The sequence below is a fragment of the Neodothiora populina genome, assembly GCF_041146345.1.
Source record: "Neodothiora populina strain CPC 39397 chromosome Unknown canker_contig_16, whole genome shotgun sequence".
NCBI lineage: Eukaryota > Fungi > Ascomycota > Dothideomycetes > Dothideales > Dothioraceae > Neodothiora > Neodothiora populina.
Window position 1 is genome coordinate 1,467,453 of NW_027191409.1, and position 16,655 is coordinate 1,484,107.

The 16,655-nt window shown below is 50.5% G+C and overlaps 5 protein-coding genes across 7 annotated transcripts; 4 read left to right on the forward strand and 1 right to left on the reverse strand.

Moving 5' to 3' along the window:
- Positions 1 to 982: 982 nt before the first annotated feature.
- On the forward strand, positions 983 to 2,083 carry AAFC00_003825 (uncharacterized protein; the record flags this gene model as incomplete). Its single annotated transcript, XM_069343353.1, has 1 exon — positions 983 to 2,083. The coding sequence occupies one exon, from the start codon at positions 983 to 985 to the stop codon at positions 2,081 to 2,083; it is 1,101 nt and encodes a 366-aa protein (XP_069201182.1).
- A 5,505-nt stretch (positions 2,084 to 7,588) lies between these two features.
- AAFC00_003826 (uncharacterized protein) lies at positions 7,589 to 9,211 on the forward strand (the record flags this gene model as incomplete). The annotated part of the gene is made up of 2 exons (XM_069343355.1): positions 7,589 to 8,080; positions 8,132 to 9,211. 2 exons carry the CDS (start codon positions 7,589 to 7,591, stop codon positions 9,209 to 9,211), a joined length of 1,572 nt encoding a protein of 523 aa, XP_069201183.1.
- An 814-nt stretch (positions 9,212 to 10,025) lies between these two features.
- Positions 10,026 to 12,214, forward strand: AAFC00_003827 (uncharacterized protein; the record flags this gene model as incomplete). 2 transcript variants are annotated; one of them, XM_069343356.1, is made up of 6 exons in its annotated part: positions 10,026 to 10,199; positions 10,262 to 10,690; positions 10,743 to 10,928; positions 10,984 to 11,002; positions 11,056 to 11,407; positions 11,458 to 12,214. In XM_069343356.1, 6 exons carry the CDS (start codon positions 10,026 to 10,028, stop codon positions 12,212 to 12,214), a joined length of 1,917 nt encoding a protein of 638 aa, XP_069201184.1. The 2 variants fall into 2 exon arrangements, with proteins under 2 accessions (XP_069201184.1, XP_069201185.1); XM_069343357.1 differs by lacking the exon at positions 10,984 to 11,002 and having other exon boundaries at positions 10,743 to 10,932; positions 11,038 to 11,407.
- Positions 12,215 to 12,455: 241 nt separating this feature from the next.
- Positions 12,456 to 13,657, reverse strand: AAFC00_003828 (uncharacterized protein; the record flags this gene model as incomplete). Of its 2 annotated transcripts, none has more annotated exons than XM_069343358.1 (4): positions 12,456 to 12,626; positions 12,692 to 13,012; positions 13,084 to 13,195; positions 13,308 to 13,657. In XM_069343358.1, the coding sequence occupies 4 exons, from the start codon at positions 13,655 to 13,657 to the stop codon at positions 12,456 to 12,458; spliced, it is 954 nt and encodes a 317-aa protein (XP_069201186.1). The 2 variants fall into 2 exon arrangements, with proteins under 2 accessions (XP_069201186.1, XP_069201187.1); XM_069348467.1 differs by having other exon boundaries at positions 13,308 to 13,648.
- Positions 13,658 to 14,904: 1,247 nt separating this feature from the next.
- On the forward strand, positions 14,905 to 16,230 carry AAFC00_003829 (uncharacterized protein; the record flags this gene model as incomplete). Its single annotated transcript, XM_069343359.1, has 3 exons — positions 14,905 to 15,039; positions 15,149 to 15,500; positions 15,590 to 16,230. The coding sequence occupies 3 exons, from the start codon at positions 14,905 to 14,907 to the stop codon at positions 16,228 to 16,230; spliced, it is 1,128 nt and encodes a 375-aa protein (XP_069201188.1).
- Between the last annotated feature and the right edge of the window lie 425 nt (positions 16,231 to 16,655).

Consider the following 16,655-nt stretch of genomic DNA (forward strand, 5'->3'; position numbering starts at 1 on the left):
TACAAAAAGCAAGTCATGTCATACCGGCATGACCCTTGTGCTTTAATTTTTATGATGCCATGACGAGGCGTCGCGATCTGCTAGTTTCTCAAATATCCCCCAAGAAAAGAAATCATTTTCCAATTTTTCAAAACAAACTGCTACACTTCCATTTCCACGCGACCCTCCGTACCTTGCTGTGCACGTCAACGATCTACAACCAGCTATGCCCGCTTGGGTCACCGGGTGACGTCGGAGATCATTTGTGCATCACCTCGGGTCATCTTATCTGGCATGCAATTTCCACATTCGGTGAATCGGAATGGAGCAGTCAACGCAACGCCACGATGTTGGATTGCCTCCAGACCGGATGGCTGGGTGGCATGTACATGTTGGCAGGTCCTGATTGTTGCTTCTCATCGGAAACCGGTAGGGTCCTGGAAAGACTGACATGGGAAGGCGGATGGCGGTACTGGAAAGTGCAAGATAAGTCCCGAGCCCGGGCTTGTATTCGCATGTCCATCAATGTGACACAGTGCCCACAACAGCAACAGGACGACAATCCCTATGGTACCTCATAACAAATGACCAAACATGGTCTCCTCAATGCCTACACGAAGGTTGGCACATAGGCAGTGTAATCTGACTGTTCTCAAGCTGGCGTGGTCATTTCTGTTTTCGGATGCGGATGTTTATGTTGTGGTGTCGAGGAATGCTCCACAATGAAGTCGCATTCCGCATCTAACATCGTTATCAATCACCACTGAGAGCAGTAGTGTGTATAAGTCCACGTCCTACGTCTTGATCAACTGTAAGTGTTTCTATACTCTTCTTGCGACAGAGGCCCGTACTTTCCTAGCTTCTGCAAGCAGCCATATACACACACTCGTTTGACACATTCGTTTTTCTGACCGTCCTGTCCTTTTCCATCCCTTCATCTTCCCAACTCCCAAGTTCTTTTCATCTTCACTGTCAGTAGAAATCACACATACAAGCTCATACCATGAAGCTCGAGCTTGCCGCTTTGGCAGCGGCCATAACTGGCGCCGTAGCTCAAGGTTCGATGAGCACCTCGAATACGACCGGTCCGGTGATCGTGACCATGACCATTGACGACTGCGCATCCTCTGCTCCGCCAACCATGATCACCGTCACGAGTGAGGCGACGGTGACCTACTGTCCGGCGTGCGAGAGTTCCAAGTCCTCATCCGCTGGCACCATTGCAACAGCAGCGACGCCGGGACACACCACCGTCTACACCACTGTCTACCAGTCACTCTGCACAACCGCTTCTTCGTGGTATACAACACCTGTGACATACACAATTACCGAGTCTTGCACCGATGCAAGTCCAACTTACGCCTCCGCATCTAATTACGTGCCTCCTGGGTACACCACTACTGCGGTGGAATGCCACAAGTGCCAAGGAGCCTCACCATCAATGCCTGTAACCATGACAATGACCGTTCCATGTGAATGCACGCATACTGGATTCTATGCTGGACCCTCCCCTACTTCACCCGCCAGCGGCTCTGGCAATTTTGGTGGTATGGATCCTAGCCAAGCAGGTGGATCTGCTCCACCACCACCATCACCACCACCTCCTCCAGCAGCGTCCACTGCGGCTGGAGGCAGCCCAGGTTCTGTTCTACCAAAAGGTGGCGCCCCAGCAACACAGATCAGTGATGGTCAAGTCCAGGCTGGGAGCCCTACCCCAGTCGCATCTAGTCCTGCTCCCGTTAGCCAGATCAGCGATGGCCAAATTCAAGCAGGCACTGCAACGCCAGTCGCATCAAGTGGTGCTCCCGTCAGTCAGATTGGAGACGGTCAAGTCCAAGCAGGTACAGGTGCTCCTGCCAGTCAGATCAGTGATGGTCAAGTCCAAGTCCCTGGTCCTACTCGAGCCGAGGGTGCTGGTGGTGGCGTCGGCCCTACTACAACAACCGTCAAGTGCACAACCGGTGCATGCGCACACAAGTCCACAACTACTGGTATGCCAGCCTATACTGGCGCGGCTTCCAGAAATGTCATCGACAATGGATTGGCTGTTTATGGTGTTTTGGCTGCTGGTTTTGTTCAAGGAGCCATGGCACTCCTGATCTGAGAGTGCTTTGTTGCACGAGGTACTCGCGTGTCCCAGTGTTAGTCACTGCGTTGCATTCCAAATTAGTGATAACGATCTGACTAGTGTTTGGAATTGGTCATTCTGAAAGTCTCTTTGTTTGTTTCATTACAATTATTCCTATTTCTCTTCATTTTAGAATCATCACTAGTGGATGTCTTAGTCGAGGTCGAGTACTCTAATGCTGCGGCTTTATTCTTAAGCCAGTGGCACTTGCCTATCTTGTACCTCTATTTTCGTGCATCTTTACTTTAGTCTTCTAATGTGCACTACCACTTTTCATACAAGAACCCGTCGTATCCTACCTTAGCAAGACTGCACTTGTGTGCTCGAAGTAAGTTCCGTCGGTGCCCGTAGCTCTTACGTCCTTACCTCGTAATGCGAGCATACCTCGGCATAAAGGAGGTAAGTAGATGGGTTGTTCGATCGGAAATTGTCACTGCCTCTCTTACTCTTTGTTCGATACACAAAAAGACAAATATGCGCTTTCACGATATCGACACAGACAATGATACCAACATCCATTGTCAGAGCGCCTCCTTCTAAGGCCTCCCTACACGTTCTCTTCCTTTCACCACCTTAAATCTTATTGCAGTTGCATTGCATTTCCTCGATGTGTCTTTTCCTCCGTCTAATCAACATGGTGCAAGAAAGAAGCTCCTAAACCTATCGTTCACAGTCGGATTTGATCTCGGTTCCTTTGTCTTGAGACTCGAAGACCGCAAATATCAAAGGGCACTCTGACCTTACTCTCTTTGATTGTATATCCTCTCTTTCAATTCTTTATGCACCAGTCTCAATGTATGAAAGACTCACGCCTTTCATACGCAAGACGGACACAAAGACACAAAGCGATGTCTGTCTTTCATGCGTCCTGTCTTCATTCTCAACACTCTCCGCTCTCACACAATACTCGCATACAAATACCTCCTCATGGTACTTTGAGATGATGTTTTCTTTCCTCCAGACAACAAACAAGAAAACAACAGCAACAACAACGATTCAATCAAAAGTCGACAGGTTCGACATATCGAGAGACTCGTCACAAAAAAGAGAGAGAGAAAGGTAAGTACATATCCCCAACTTCCCCTGAAAATCATAACACCACAGGCAAGTCAACTAGACATCCACTGGACTCGTCTTTGGAAAGAAGTAGAATCAAGGATGTCCTCGCCAAGTTCCACCGGAAGTAGATACGGCAGTGTGTCGATTCCTTACACAGCCACTGCCATTTCGGTAGGACAGCAGCAGCAGCCATGCCTGATCCATACCATTCCTCGCAAACCCGTTGGTAGTCCTCCATCTCGATGTGTGCCCGACAGAGCCCGCGAGCTGGTCGGTCAAGTCAACTCTCACAAGCCTCAGGAAGGTTTGGTGGCCGGTGCAGACAATTCCAGGATCGTCTCGTCTCATGCTGTCGTTGGTGATGCGAACAATTCGAGTTCTTCTGGAGGCGAAGCTGCCCCCGCTGTGCCTCCAAAGCCATGGGATTACGAACCTCGCCAGCCTGCCCAACAGTCGCAGCCAGTTCATCCTCAGCGCCACCGTACATTGACCGGCGCGAGCCCCGATCAAATCCAGGATCGTGCTGATGCCTATGAAAGGCTGACTGGAGAGAGCTTGTTGCAGCACCGTCACCGTCGTACTAACGCGGGAGGTCTTCCTAGACCTTCTACTCCTGATGATACCGCTGGGAGACCGTTCTCGCTCAACACCTACAATTTCGCTAGTGCATCTGCTTATGCTGGCGCACACCATGAAGGCGTCTCACCAACGAACGAAATGCGAGACCCTTTTGGTGGCAGCCATCAAGTCGGGCCTCTGTCAGCTAGTCTCGCTGGTCCGAGCCCAGCCCGCACCTTCTCTCAGATGGACGACATCCCCCGCGGAAGAAACAATCAACCGATCCAACCCAAGCGTAGAGATTCAACCAGAAGCCGCATTCGCAGCGCATCCGGCAGTGTCATCAGGAATGTCGTTGGTTTTGTCCGCAAAGTCAGTGATTCTGCCTTGAGGAGCCGTGCTGCTCGCGGTCTTGCGGACAACGCATCTAACCGAAGCCAACGCTCACGTAACAACTCAGCGCAGAAGGGCATCAGCCTCAAGTACCCTGACGCTCTCCACGACCCAGCATGCCGAAATGCATGGGCCGAGCGTGAACGTTTCCTCCACCATCCAGACTACCAATACGAGCCTGAGGACGAGTTCGGCCACATCAAGCAACACGTAGAGCAGGCAGAGGAAGAAGAGCGCCAGAGTGCAGCCATGCGCAAGCATGCGCGCGATATTGCTCGTGAGCGTGCTCATGCTACCAGAGTCCGTGAAGCCAAAGCCGCGGGACATGGCACCCCTCCTGATCCCATATACTCTGACTCAAGTTCCGAAAACTCGAAGTCTTGGTTCGCAGGCCGCCAATGCAGCAATGCTTCCCAGTTGAACGAGATGGCCGATGCCTTTGATGCCGCCATGGAGAACAAGAACGACGTCAGCTTCAATGCTGCATTCGGTGGACGTGTTTCCAGAGCCGCTCAGACGGTTGGTCGCCTTCGTCGCACCTTCACCACACGTATTGCCAACGCCATCGCCAAGGACGAAGGCAATGATGGCGATGCGATCTTCGGTGACTTCTCTGATGCAGCACCACCTGGTGCCATGTATCCATGTGTCAAGTGCGGCCGCCTAGGCTTGCCACTTACTCGTGGTCTCTGCAGACACTGTAAGTAACTGAACTCTTGTGTCCCCTCTTCGCTCTCCTTACCCTCTACTCTCTCACACCCTCTTCCCGCAGCGCTCTTGCTTCTTGTACTGTTTCATCTGTCTTTGTTTATCGAGGCGTTCGCGTTAAAGCGTTCCGGTCTGATTTGGATCTGACTTCCCTCTTTCGCGACGGGATTGTATTTTACAGGTAGTATCGCTAACCAATAAAGCCTTTTTTCCCTACTTACCCACCATCGTGACCTCTGTTCATTCTTTTACCATCACTGTGACTTTCGAGAATTGGAACTTTGCTAACTTGACTCTTTCAGGCATTTTCCCATCGTTGGATACAACATCTACTCAGATTGCCAACGACTCTACTAGCCCAACGAAGGATCAATATAGCGACTCAGTCGTTGACGACAGCATGAACGATTCCATGACAGTGACCAAGGAGAACCTTCTTCACTTACCTCATGCTTCTACAAGACAATCCCGGATAGGAGCATTGGTCTCTGCTAACACAGGACTCAGGATCCCAGGTATGACATCCAGCATTTACTCTCGTGCGACCGACGATAATTCCTTCTCACATTCGTACATGGACATTCGCGAGCCTTCCGATCTGGCAAAGCTCATAGCTGCTCATCACGAAAACAACCCTCGAGTTCCAGGTCTGGCATCAAGTGTCTACTCGAGAGACATAGATGATGCTGATGACTATTTGCCACCAGCATCGCCTCTACTGCCCCCTGTCGCAGCAAGTCCAAAGAACAAAGGCAGCCAACGCGGCGAAAGCTACCATGTCGGTGATATCGTCGGCTCAGGCAAGGATCTATATGAAGTGATCGAGGTGACTGATTGTGACTGTGAGGATGGCAGGTGCGACCTCAAACACGAGCCTCGAATCGACATGTATGCATCATCGAGCCGGCGTAGGAAATCGTCGCGATCTGGCAGAACGGAAAATCCAACCAAGATCATCAGGCAACCCTTGACGCCATTGAGGGAACATGCAGCAAGCGACTTCAACCATCTCAGCGATCGCGACAGAGGTAAGAGAAGTGCCACTTCGGACCAGTCTGCAGTACGCAAGCCATCTGTAGGTGATAGAGACCGCTCAACGGGACAGCCACTGACATACAGCACCGCCTACGCAGATCTTGTTCGTGAGATTCGAGCTTTCAGCGCCTCGCATAGCCTTTCTCCGCCGGACCTTTCAGCCTCAGAGATGTCAATATCTAGCGCAAGCGAAGACGCAACGAGGTCGAATGCATCGAGCGCCTTCGGATCATCGTCGGATGTTGTCTCGTTGTCTCGTTGTATGGGAAGATGAACAAGAGTTCTTCTCCATATCACTGACACTTGTGATGAAGCCGCTCGATCAGATCTGACACGCTTCTTAGCGAATACTATATGTGAGTACATACATTAAAGCGCCAACTACGCGAATGAGGATGAGAAGTAAGAGCATGTGAACTGGTAGTCATCGAATCAAAGACAAGCTTTCTGCATCTGCACCTATTATCGTTCCACCTCTAGTGGGAATTCTCAATTTTGGACGATCGATTAAGCCTTTGTTGCACAAATGCTTCATACGTAGTTGATCTTTGTTTCAGCATAGAGAGGACAGTGATGCCGATCTCCGCGTACCGTATTTGCAGTATGACTGCGTACACGGATATAGTAATCGTCGCTGGATGCTTTAGGTCGATATATGCGAAGTTACTCCGTCATCTAAACGGACCAGATCTTGTATACCACGAATGTAAGATGCCCAATCAAGAGAAGATAAGACCCCATAGCTGCAAAATCTGATACTTCCATCAAGAGGGACATGGATGGCGCTCGTTGTTGGAAGATGATGATTGGGTCAAGGAGCGAAGATCGCAGTGATGGAGGCAAGTGAGTAAGCGCTCGGGATGTGCCGTCACCTCACCGCAGCAGCTTGTCGACGCCCCATTGGCCTTACATCCATGTCTTCACACCTACACTTATGCACATCGCAAGCGTGGCCGTCAGACTTTACCTCTGGACCATGCATGCCTTGTCACGTAATCATTGTGTCGGCGCTTGAGTATGACCAGTATATGCAACTTCATTGGAAGAGTGTCCGATTGCATTCTCCTGGAGAATGCTGGCACCAAATATGTAATTCACGGTAAAGAACACAGTGGTAATGGCGTCGTCGTTGTCTCCTCGACTCTCACTTTTCTCTGTCGATCCTCTACTGCTAGATGGTACCACCCCCCTCAGCTTGCTGTCAGAAGATCCTCTAGAGGCTCAGAATAGCACTTGTGTATTGCATGCTGAGCTGCAGTATTCTCCAAAGTCCAACATCCCCAGCATTGTACTTCATCTATTTTAGGGCTACAAACAGCTCGCCTTAGCCTATCACGAAGTGAGCCAGCCTCACAGGATTGCAACAACATATGGTACGTAGCCGCCCTTTACTTGCAGGACCCAATCTGCGCTCAGCTTCACAACTGGGCGCTACCATTTTGTTGCTTGACCCGATCATCATCAAGTCTAAGCGCCATGTCAAGACATCAGGTGCTCCTCAGTCTACTCATCATGTCCTATTTCCTTTCTAAACTCCAGCGCACCATTCTCAAAGTCCTGTCGTCTTCTTTTGATGGTGCAACTGTGAAGCAAGCGTGATCTCAATTCCCTACAACGACAGAGCTGGACTCTGCATCTGTATACTGTTTCCCCCCATTCCTGCTCTGCATCATCTATCACCCATCGTCATCTCACGTCAGCTGTTCTTCCTGGTGGTGGTATTCGAAAATGTCTGCCAACGACACAAAAGACCCAACAGTCACAGCACGACCAGAGAAAACGCGGACGTCGTCCGGATCCTCACTGAACTCGTCCTTTTCATCATTGAGAACACCCAGAGTTGCTCGGTTCGCAGAGGCGACGTCGATTCACTCGCCCATTGAGCCGACCTCGGTACAGCTGCCCTTGCAGACCTTTGCGACAAATCACTACGCCCCACAACCGCAACCAGCGGATATCGGCTTCGGCTACGTTAACGAAAAACACTTGTCTATCGAGATGGAGGAAACCGACAACCAAAGATTGCCACAGGGCAGACCGCAGACGTCTGGTCCCTCAATGCCCATGATGAGTCCGCCCCTGAAAAGTGCGATGAAGACTCCGGGCGCCCCACCGAAGAGTTCCCGAAGTGCTTTCTTTGGACCCGAAACTACTCGTGATGAGGAAGAAGCACTAGAGAAGGAGGAGGCGTTGACGGAGCAGCAGCAAGCTAAAGATCTGGTGAGTCCATCGATTCCACCTTTACTGTAACTTTCACTCATTCTGTGCTAGAAAGTGAAAACTCGAGTTCGTATTGCAAAGTTCCTCCTCCGTGGATTGAACTTTGCCTGCTCACTTATCGTTCTGTCTATGCTCGGGGCTACTTTCACGATATTCAACGCGACGAAGGCTATACCGCCACGCAACAACCTACCGCCGTGGGCCGAGGGCACAAACCCATGGGCCCAGATCGTCCTGTTGGTGATCTCGTGTATCTCCTTGACATTTGCCGTCATCATCCTTGCCTCATACTGTCGAGGTGGCCATGAGCGAGCCGAAAAGGTCTCAGTCTACTACACTGTTTTCGCATGTGGCTTCTTCGTCTTCAGCATCGTCATGTGGGGTATTGGAGCAGGTATCTTGAATGGAGCGAAACAGGGCGGCAACTCGAAGGATCTTTGGGGATGGGCGTGCAAAGACAACACCAGAAGGAATCTCTTCGAGGCAGACGTGTCATACACGCTTGTTTGCCGTCTCCAGAACTGGTCTCTGGTCTGCTGCGTCATTGAGATTATCGTTGAGACCATCTCCATCGCCATCTACGGAGTCGTGTTCTACCGTTTCTATTCCAAGCGACAGCTTCGCAAGTCAATGGCGAAACGAGATACCGCTCGATCCGATCTTTACCTCGCACAATTGCGATCTAGGTCAGCTCCCAACACCCCAGGTCTTAACGGACCTTACAGCGCCAGAGATGGTGGCTGGAAAGCGCCTGTCAGTTACTACGATGCGCTACCCGAGGTGGAAGAGGGTCCATCGGAAAGTGGCAACGTGCAATATGTCGATGCATCCCGCCCAGCACCAGGACCGAAGCCATTTGTATTGCAACCTCCACCTATCAAGGTCCACGGCGCCACACCAAAAATGCAGCAAGCGGGTTTCACACCTATTCACCACAACGATAACTCGTTAGCGATGGCACCACAATCGCCGCTTCTGACCAGAGAACAGCAGCAGGAACACGTTGCCGCAGCGCCTGGCGAGCGAGTGTACGAGTCGGTGCCTATCCCAGGCGCCTACTCAAGTCCAATTAATTCACCGACGGTGGCGCCAAGGCAGATGGACTTTCCCAATATGGAGGGCAGGGTGTAGGTCAAGATTCATGGCTACCTAGTCATTTGTACAGTCATTCGTTTTAATTGCTTTCTTTACGAATATATCCCCAGGCGGCGTTGATGAGCGCGACTTTCAACAATCTTTTCGGAAAGGGTACAAGAAGATATGCTCGTGGTCCATGTAAGGTACTCTGGTTTCCACGAGGATCGGTCCCATGGGCTTATTTAGCTTTATCTGACCTTATCATGCACTATACCCTATACATGAATACACAATTTTTGAGTTCAGCTGCTGATTCAGCCGAAATTTCCTGTGGTGTTCGATACACCCATAGAATCGCATGCACTGACCACTACGGCGCTCGTTGCGAACCTCATAGTACTTGTACTTCAAAAGGCCGTTACTCGAATTGGAGCGAGTAACATATGATCTACCACCGCAGATGAAGGCCATGCGTGCAATTTGAGTCAAGAAAGGCAAGGTAGACACCCCGAATGATTTGCATTGGAATCTTCGATATCCGCGGCGCCATGAGGAAGTGTGACATCATGCACCCACCGCGACAGTCCGGAGTGGCTGTGAAACTCAACTAGCCCGATCAACCTAAAAGTCGAAGTAGGAATGACATACATCTACAGTCCGCGGACGATCCTATATTGGAGTGGAATCCTCAAAATGCGAGGAACATATAGTCAAACCCCCTATGGGGATTTTTGTGCTTTCATGCCAATGCATTGAGAAAATCTGTGCAAATACATCTGTTCGTCGAACGTGATTGATCAGCGAGTGTTGAGGGCTTGCAACCTCCGGATAAACCGCTTTTCGCTTGGCCGATATATAGTCGATCACAATGGTCGTCCCGTGGATATCTGGCGCGAAGAAGGAACAGGGCGGTGTTCCGTCAGGACAACGGACGAGTAAAGTGCCAAATGCGAAGAAGCCGAAGATTCGTCCTCCGCGAGGGTTGCGAGACACAATCGCATTTCCTGTGCGATCACTGCCGAATTATTCAGGTCCCTATCATGTATGCTGCACGAACCGAGTATTGGAGTGAAAGGCTGTGGGATGTGCCTAATATTCTACTAGGTCGGAACGATGGAGATCGAAGTCGCTGTGCGAGAACCTCGTACTTTCTCACATATCAAGCGGCATGGCGAGCATCCATTGCAATTGAAGACGGTCCTCTTCACCATGTATTACCCAGCATCACCTCCGGACTCGGACACCAAAGTCTCACGCCAATTGTGGCTGGGTCGACCAAGACTGAGAATGGCCCAAGGATACAGTCATTTCGCAAAGCTAGGTAATCTTGGAATGCCAATGTTCATTCCAACAATATTCACCAAATTGCCTGCTTGGAGGAATGCGCCTTTATCAGACCGCTTACCCCCGAATTCGAAGCCTTCAGCTGGCCCTGAGACGCACAAGGATGATCCGCCGCCAAAATTTCCGTTGATGATCTTCAGTCATGGTTTAGGTGGCACAGATACTTGCTATTCAAGTGTCTGTGGCGAGGTATGTGGGATTCCTGCGTACACAACAGACCTCCCATACTGACAATCATCAGTTTGCAAGTTATGGGTTCGTTGTGGTCGCGCTAGAACATAGGGATGGTTCAGGGCCTAGAACCTATGTCAATCAGCCGTTTAACCAGGAAATCAAATTGGACGAGAACCTCGACTACGAGAAGAACCCGCACCAGAATTTGAAGAAAAAGCGGAAAGAGGGCTTGAAAACGAAATATGACATAGTAGTGAGTATCGCACAGCCTGCCACTTGCTGATGAACCATCAACTGATACAACTTAGGATTATATTTTCCCCGAAGGTCAGAATTGACTCCATTGATTTGTGTAATTTTAGTAGCTAACACGACGAAAGATAATCCCTGGGATACAGCCCCAAACAACGAAAAGGGTGTCGATCACGAACTCCGTTCTGCGCAGATCGATCTGAGATTGGCTGAGATTGAAGAAGCTTACGAGATCCTCCGGACTATCAACAGCGGAAAGGGTGCAGATGTCGCCACCAAGAATCTTCGACGAAAGAACTATATGGCTTCAAGTAGTCGTGGACTCGATGGCGTAGATTGGACGCAGTGGAAGGATCGTGTTCAGATGAACAACGCCGTTGCCGCGGGTCATTCGTTTGGCGCAGCTACAGTGACAGACATCCTCAGGCACCGAAAACGGTTCGAATGGGTCGCGCAAGGCATCATCTATGATATATGGGGGTGAGTAACATTTGTATAACAGCTATAGATGCACGCTAACAAGCAACAAGAGAGGGCACCCGTCCGCCATCGGAAATGGATGATCGCATCCAGTCTCCTGTGCTGGCAATCAACTCTGAAGCATTTACTTACTGGTCAAAGAACTACAAGCTAGTAGAATCCTTGATCGACGAGGCCAGCCCATACCCATCCTGGCTCATGACAGTTCGAGGCACGGTACACGTAAACCAGTCTGATTTCTCTCTACTATACCCCCACGTATGTTCTGCGGCCCTCAAGATGACTGCGAATCCAGAGAGAGCCATTGATGTGAACGTCAACGCATCGCTTGAATTCCTGAAGATGGTCATGCCCGGCCTTCCGGATCGAATGATCGAAGCCTTCCCGCAGGAGGGCATTCTTACCGAGGAAGAAGCACCTCTGGAACTGATACCGACGGCAGAAAAGCACATGCCAGACGAGAAGTGGATAGCTGGTAGACTGAGCATCCCTCACGAGTTCTGGTGGCGCATCACTCCTGGATTTGCCCGGAAAATGGCCAAAGCGAGGGTTCGGCAGGAAGGTGGCACGCTAGGAGAGGAAGTGTGGCTTCACAAACGACCAGACGACGAAACCATCAAAGAATTCACACTGAAAGTCAGACGCGAGGCAGGCGCTGAATGCGGAGGGTGCGGCAAAGAAAGCTGCTCCAGCTGCCAGCCTCAAAAAGCTTCGGCCAAAAACGATGACTGGACAGGAGAAAATGCTGACGGAAGCAAGGAAGGCACCTACGAGCCGCAGTCAGTGCCCGAAAACAAGGACAAGTGAGGACTGCCTGGTAGGCGATAATAGTAGTGTGTAAGGTAGACAAAGGAGATGTCGTATCCTCTGCAATCGGGAATAAGGGAGTCCGCCAGACTGTCTTCTACATTCCAGACGTCTCACAACTTGGACTATTTTCCTCAAGAAGATCGAACATTGTTTGACTTTTATGAATGTTAATTTTGATACGCCACCACGACTAACGCGGCGATACTTCAAATTGACCAAGATTCGAAAGGAGAATTGCCTATACCGAAGGACGGAAGTTAAAATCATAATTCTTCCACAACTGGTCCAGATCCTTGTCCTCGAGCATGTTCGCTCGAACCTCGACAGGCTGGCCTCCGTGGCGCATGAAGAAGTTTGCGTGCTTGTGCGGGAGATACAACTGCTGCCTCCAGTTGGGGTACCACGGAGCCTTTTAATTCACGTCAGTACACACAAGCTCATCCGTCCAGAGCGCATCAGAATCCAAACACATACCTGATACCCCACAGCAACCATAATCCGATCCTCATCACTCTCATTCGGCATGCCAGCGTGGAAAGTGCGCAAATCACGTATAAACATATCGCCCTTCTCCGCCACCACTTGGATCGGCGGCTGGACTTCCCGTCGGCGCTCGTACACTTCAGGCCTCACGTTGCAGTCTGGGTCGCCGGGTCTCTGGCCGGCATTGCCCTCGACGCGAGCGGTCTGATCCGCTGACGTCGTGTGCGCGTGCGAGCCTAGCCAGAACTCGGTGCTGCCGTTTGCGGGCGAGAAGTCCGTCAAGGGCAGGTTGGCGATGAAGTAGAAGGGGCACTTTTTTTGGCGGTCAATATTGTCATCACTGGGGGACGAATTTGATACATCAAGGAATTGGATGGACGTACCGTCGGGTGTTCGAACATGATGTCCTTGTGGACGGGCTGTCTCATGCCCTTTGTGTTAGCCAGAGCGTTATTGCCCGTCGTGAAGTTCCAGATGGGTTTCGTTCCGAGATATCTATCGTTGCCATGAGCCTCGGATTCCTGTTCCGATACACAAAGCGCAAGTAGCCCCCCCCCTCAAACCACAAAGCCAGAAAGCAAAGAAAAAAAAGAAATGAGAAACTCACGCATTAGCAATCTGAATAATATACGGATTAAAATAAACATCATCGAAAAGACAATCCTCGCGCTCCAGCGGCATCTGCTGCAGAATATTCGACTGCACGCCCTGGTTGTAAATCCCGCCTCGCTCGTTGCTCTTCAGGATCTCCGCCGTCTCCTCGCTCATCACTTCTCGCAGGTGGTCCACGTGCGCGATGTCGACGACTTGTTTGAGCAAAAGCAGGCCGTCTTGGTGCAGGCCTTCGAGTGCCCGCTGCAGGTTCGCGTGGTTTAGTTGGCCAGCGGCGCGTTCGGAGGAGGTTAGTGTTATTGCGCGGGGCGCGTCTGCTGCTGGGGGTTCTTTCATTGCTGGCATTCTGGAGTCGAGGATGTTCGGATATTAGGTGGACGTGGTACGGATTCCTCTGTCGCTTGATCTAGTGTGGAAAGAGCGTCTTATACACGCTTTTCTTCGACTGGATGTGGGTATGGAGGAGAAGAGATGTATATATAAGAGAAGGCAATATGATGTTGGTATACTTGTAATTTGTACACTGTTTATACCGCTACAAAAGGATCACGTCTTACCTTTTCGTGGTAGCCCACGATAGAGGCTATCTATCAGTCACCCTACTCAGATACGTTTGACGCACGGAGATAATGCGACCTATTATTTCACCATTTCTCCTGATACATCCTAACCATTTTTATCTCTTCACCTGATCCTTTGTTATCTGCGCTTTATCTGGGTTTCTTGTTACCTGATATCTGTGTTCTCCTCTCCTGCACCGAAGGATCGATGCGATGGTTGTGCCTATCTTTGGTCCTTTGTTCGAATTTGGTCCGTCGTCGGCCAAGGGTTCGAAGCCTCGGCTGCGCCCCCCGCGGTCGGCAGTAGCAGTGCAAGAGACGACTGGCTCGAGACACTTGGGGCTATTTTTGGTGGGTCATGGATAAAGGTCACTGGCTACATGGGGACTTTTGCTATTCTGTGCATCTGAGCTGTCGAAGGATGAGACTGTCATAGTGTAATTGCCGATTTTACATGTGTAGTCCTTATGGGTTCGAGACCGCAGAGTCTGTCCTCAGGTAAGGTGCCGACTCAAGCAAGGCAGGCCAAGACGCCGAGCCGTGATATACTAGGACAATGTGAGGCACGCCGGCCACGGTCTCGAAAGATATATAGATTCGAGTATTTGCGCGGTCAGAGTCTTGAGGGTGTCAATGGATGAGCATATGGTCCTCCGCCATGTAAGTCAGTCGTAGTATCAATGTTGCTCATGCCTGTAAGAACAACCCCCGTCGGCTAGCTGTATAGCTGTGTACAGAGTGCATCATGGCGGAAAGGAACAATGCACCCTCGATTGTATGAGACTCAAACTCTACATGTGAGCTGCCATACAGTACTTTAGTATAGCCAACGGGAAGTCAGTGGAAGTACGAATCTAGCAAGACAAAGCGCATTCATATTCTTCCACAAAGGCAGCATCTCGGTGTCTCTGTTATGTTGTGCAGAGATTGACGTCATCTTGTGACACCAGGCGGTCTTGACAGAGGGCGAGTCTTCCGGATCGACTCTACAGCTTGACAAGAACGGATTTGAGATACAAGAAAGAGACGGACATGGCCGACGAACAGAAGAAGCTCCGTGTTGGTATTGTGGGAGCGGGCGAGGTGGCTCAAGTCATCCATCTTCCAGTGTTGTCTCTGCTCGCCCATCTCTACTCTGTATCGATTATTTGCGACATTTCGAAAAAGGTTAGATTTTGACTTTCGAGATTGAATACTCTGAATCTGAAAAATGGGAGGCAGGGGAAAGAGGGGATAGACGGGAGATTGAAAGTGACGAAATTAACAAAACACACAGAATGCAGACCACTGCGCCTGGAAGTTCCACATCCCCGAATCAACCACGAACCCGATTGAAGTCATCACCAGTGCCCATGTCGACGTTGTCTTCATCTTGACATCGGATGATTCTCATGCAGACTACACGATAGCAGCTCTCGAAGCCGGCAAAGATGTCATGATCGAGAAGCCCATAACGTTGTCCAGAGCAGCAGCCCAGAGAATCATAGATGCCGAAGCGAAGTCTGGTGGCAAGAAGGTCTTTGTGGGTTACATGAGACGATATGCGGCGTCGTTTACGAACGCATTCATGAGAGAGTTGAAGACTATCCCCAAGATCTTGTATGCGAGATCTAGAGACTTTAGCGGACGTGAGTATTTCCTTCTTTCCATAGCACATGTATGCATCATCATTACTACCGAACAGAGACAAGAATGACTAAACACCAAAACCCCACAGCAAACGCAAGCTTCGTAGACCAATCCGGCACCTTCCAAGTTAAAAACACATCCGACATTTCGCCCGCCGCAACCAGCGAGCGCGACCAGCGACTATCTGCACTCCTGCAAGAAAACTTCGGTCCCAACCCAACCCAAGCCCAGATAGACTACTGCCGCTTCCTCGGAAGTCTAGGCTCCCACGACCTCTCACTCATGCGCGAAGCCCTGGGGTTCCCGGAATCAGTAGTCGGCGTATCCGTCAACGAGCCCTTCTACTCGGCGATCTTCAAGATGCGCAACCGCAGCGGCGCGAGCGACGACGCGTATTTCGTGACGTACGAGTCCGGCATCGACGGCGTTCCCGAGTTCGATGCGCATCTGGCTGTGTATGGCGAAAAGAAACGGGTTTCGATCCAGTATGACTCGCCGTACGTCAAGGGGTTGCCGATCAACGTCAAGGTGTCGGAGATGAATGAGTTTGGAGAGTTTCAGACTCGCGAGATGTTGAGCTCGTACGAGGACGCTTATACGGCTGAAATGAGAGAGCTCTGGGCTTGTCTTGTGGAGGGTAAGGAGATCAAGACGACGGCGACGGATGCGTTGAACGAGCTGAAGCTTTATGATTTGATGTATGAGAAGTACGCTGCTCAGGGTGCTTGAGCGATGGAGTGAGATGGGCCGAGCCAGGACATCTCGACTAGCTATGTTGCATAGTAGCAATATAGGATGAACATTGTCCGTCGAATATGTCGCTTACCGTGAGGCGATCTACCGATGGATGCCTGAGGCGTCCACAGACTCGCCAAGCTGCATATACCTTCTGTTATCTTATCATGAATCAATCAATCAATCAATCGCTTTTCCCCACGCCCTCGCGATTTATCCAGAGATTTCTCAAAACCTCCAATTAGCAACCCAATTGATCATTTATCGCTGTCTAATAATCTTGACCTCACACATTTGACTCACAACACACAATAAGCACGCGACTAGGAGTACTGAAAATAGCAGATCCAAGACGACCACATAGACAGACAAACTCCAAGGCCACTTCTGCAACCCACAACCAGCCCATCACGACCCTT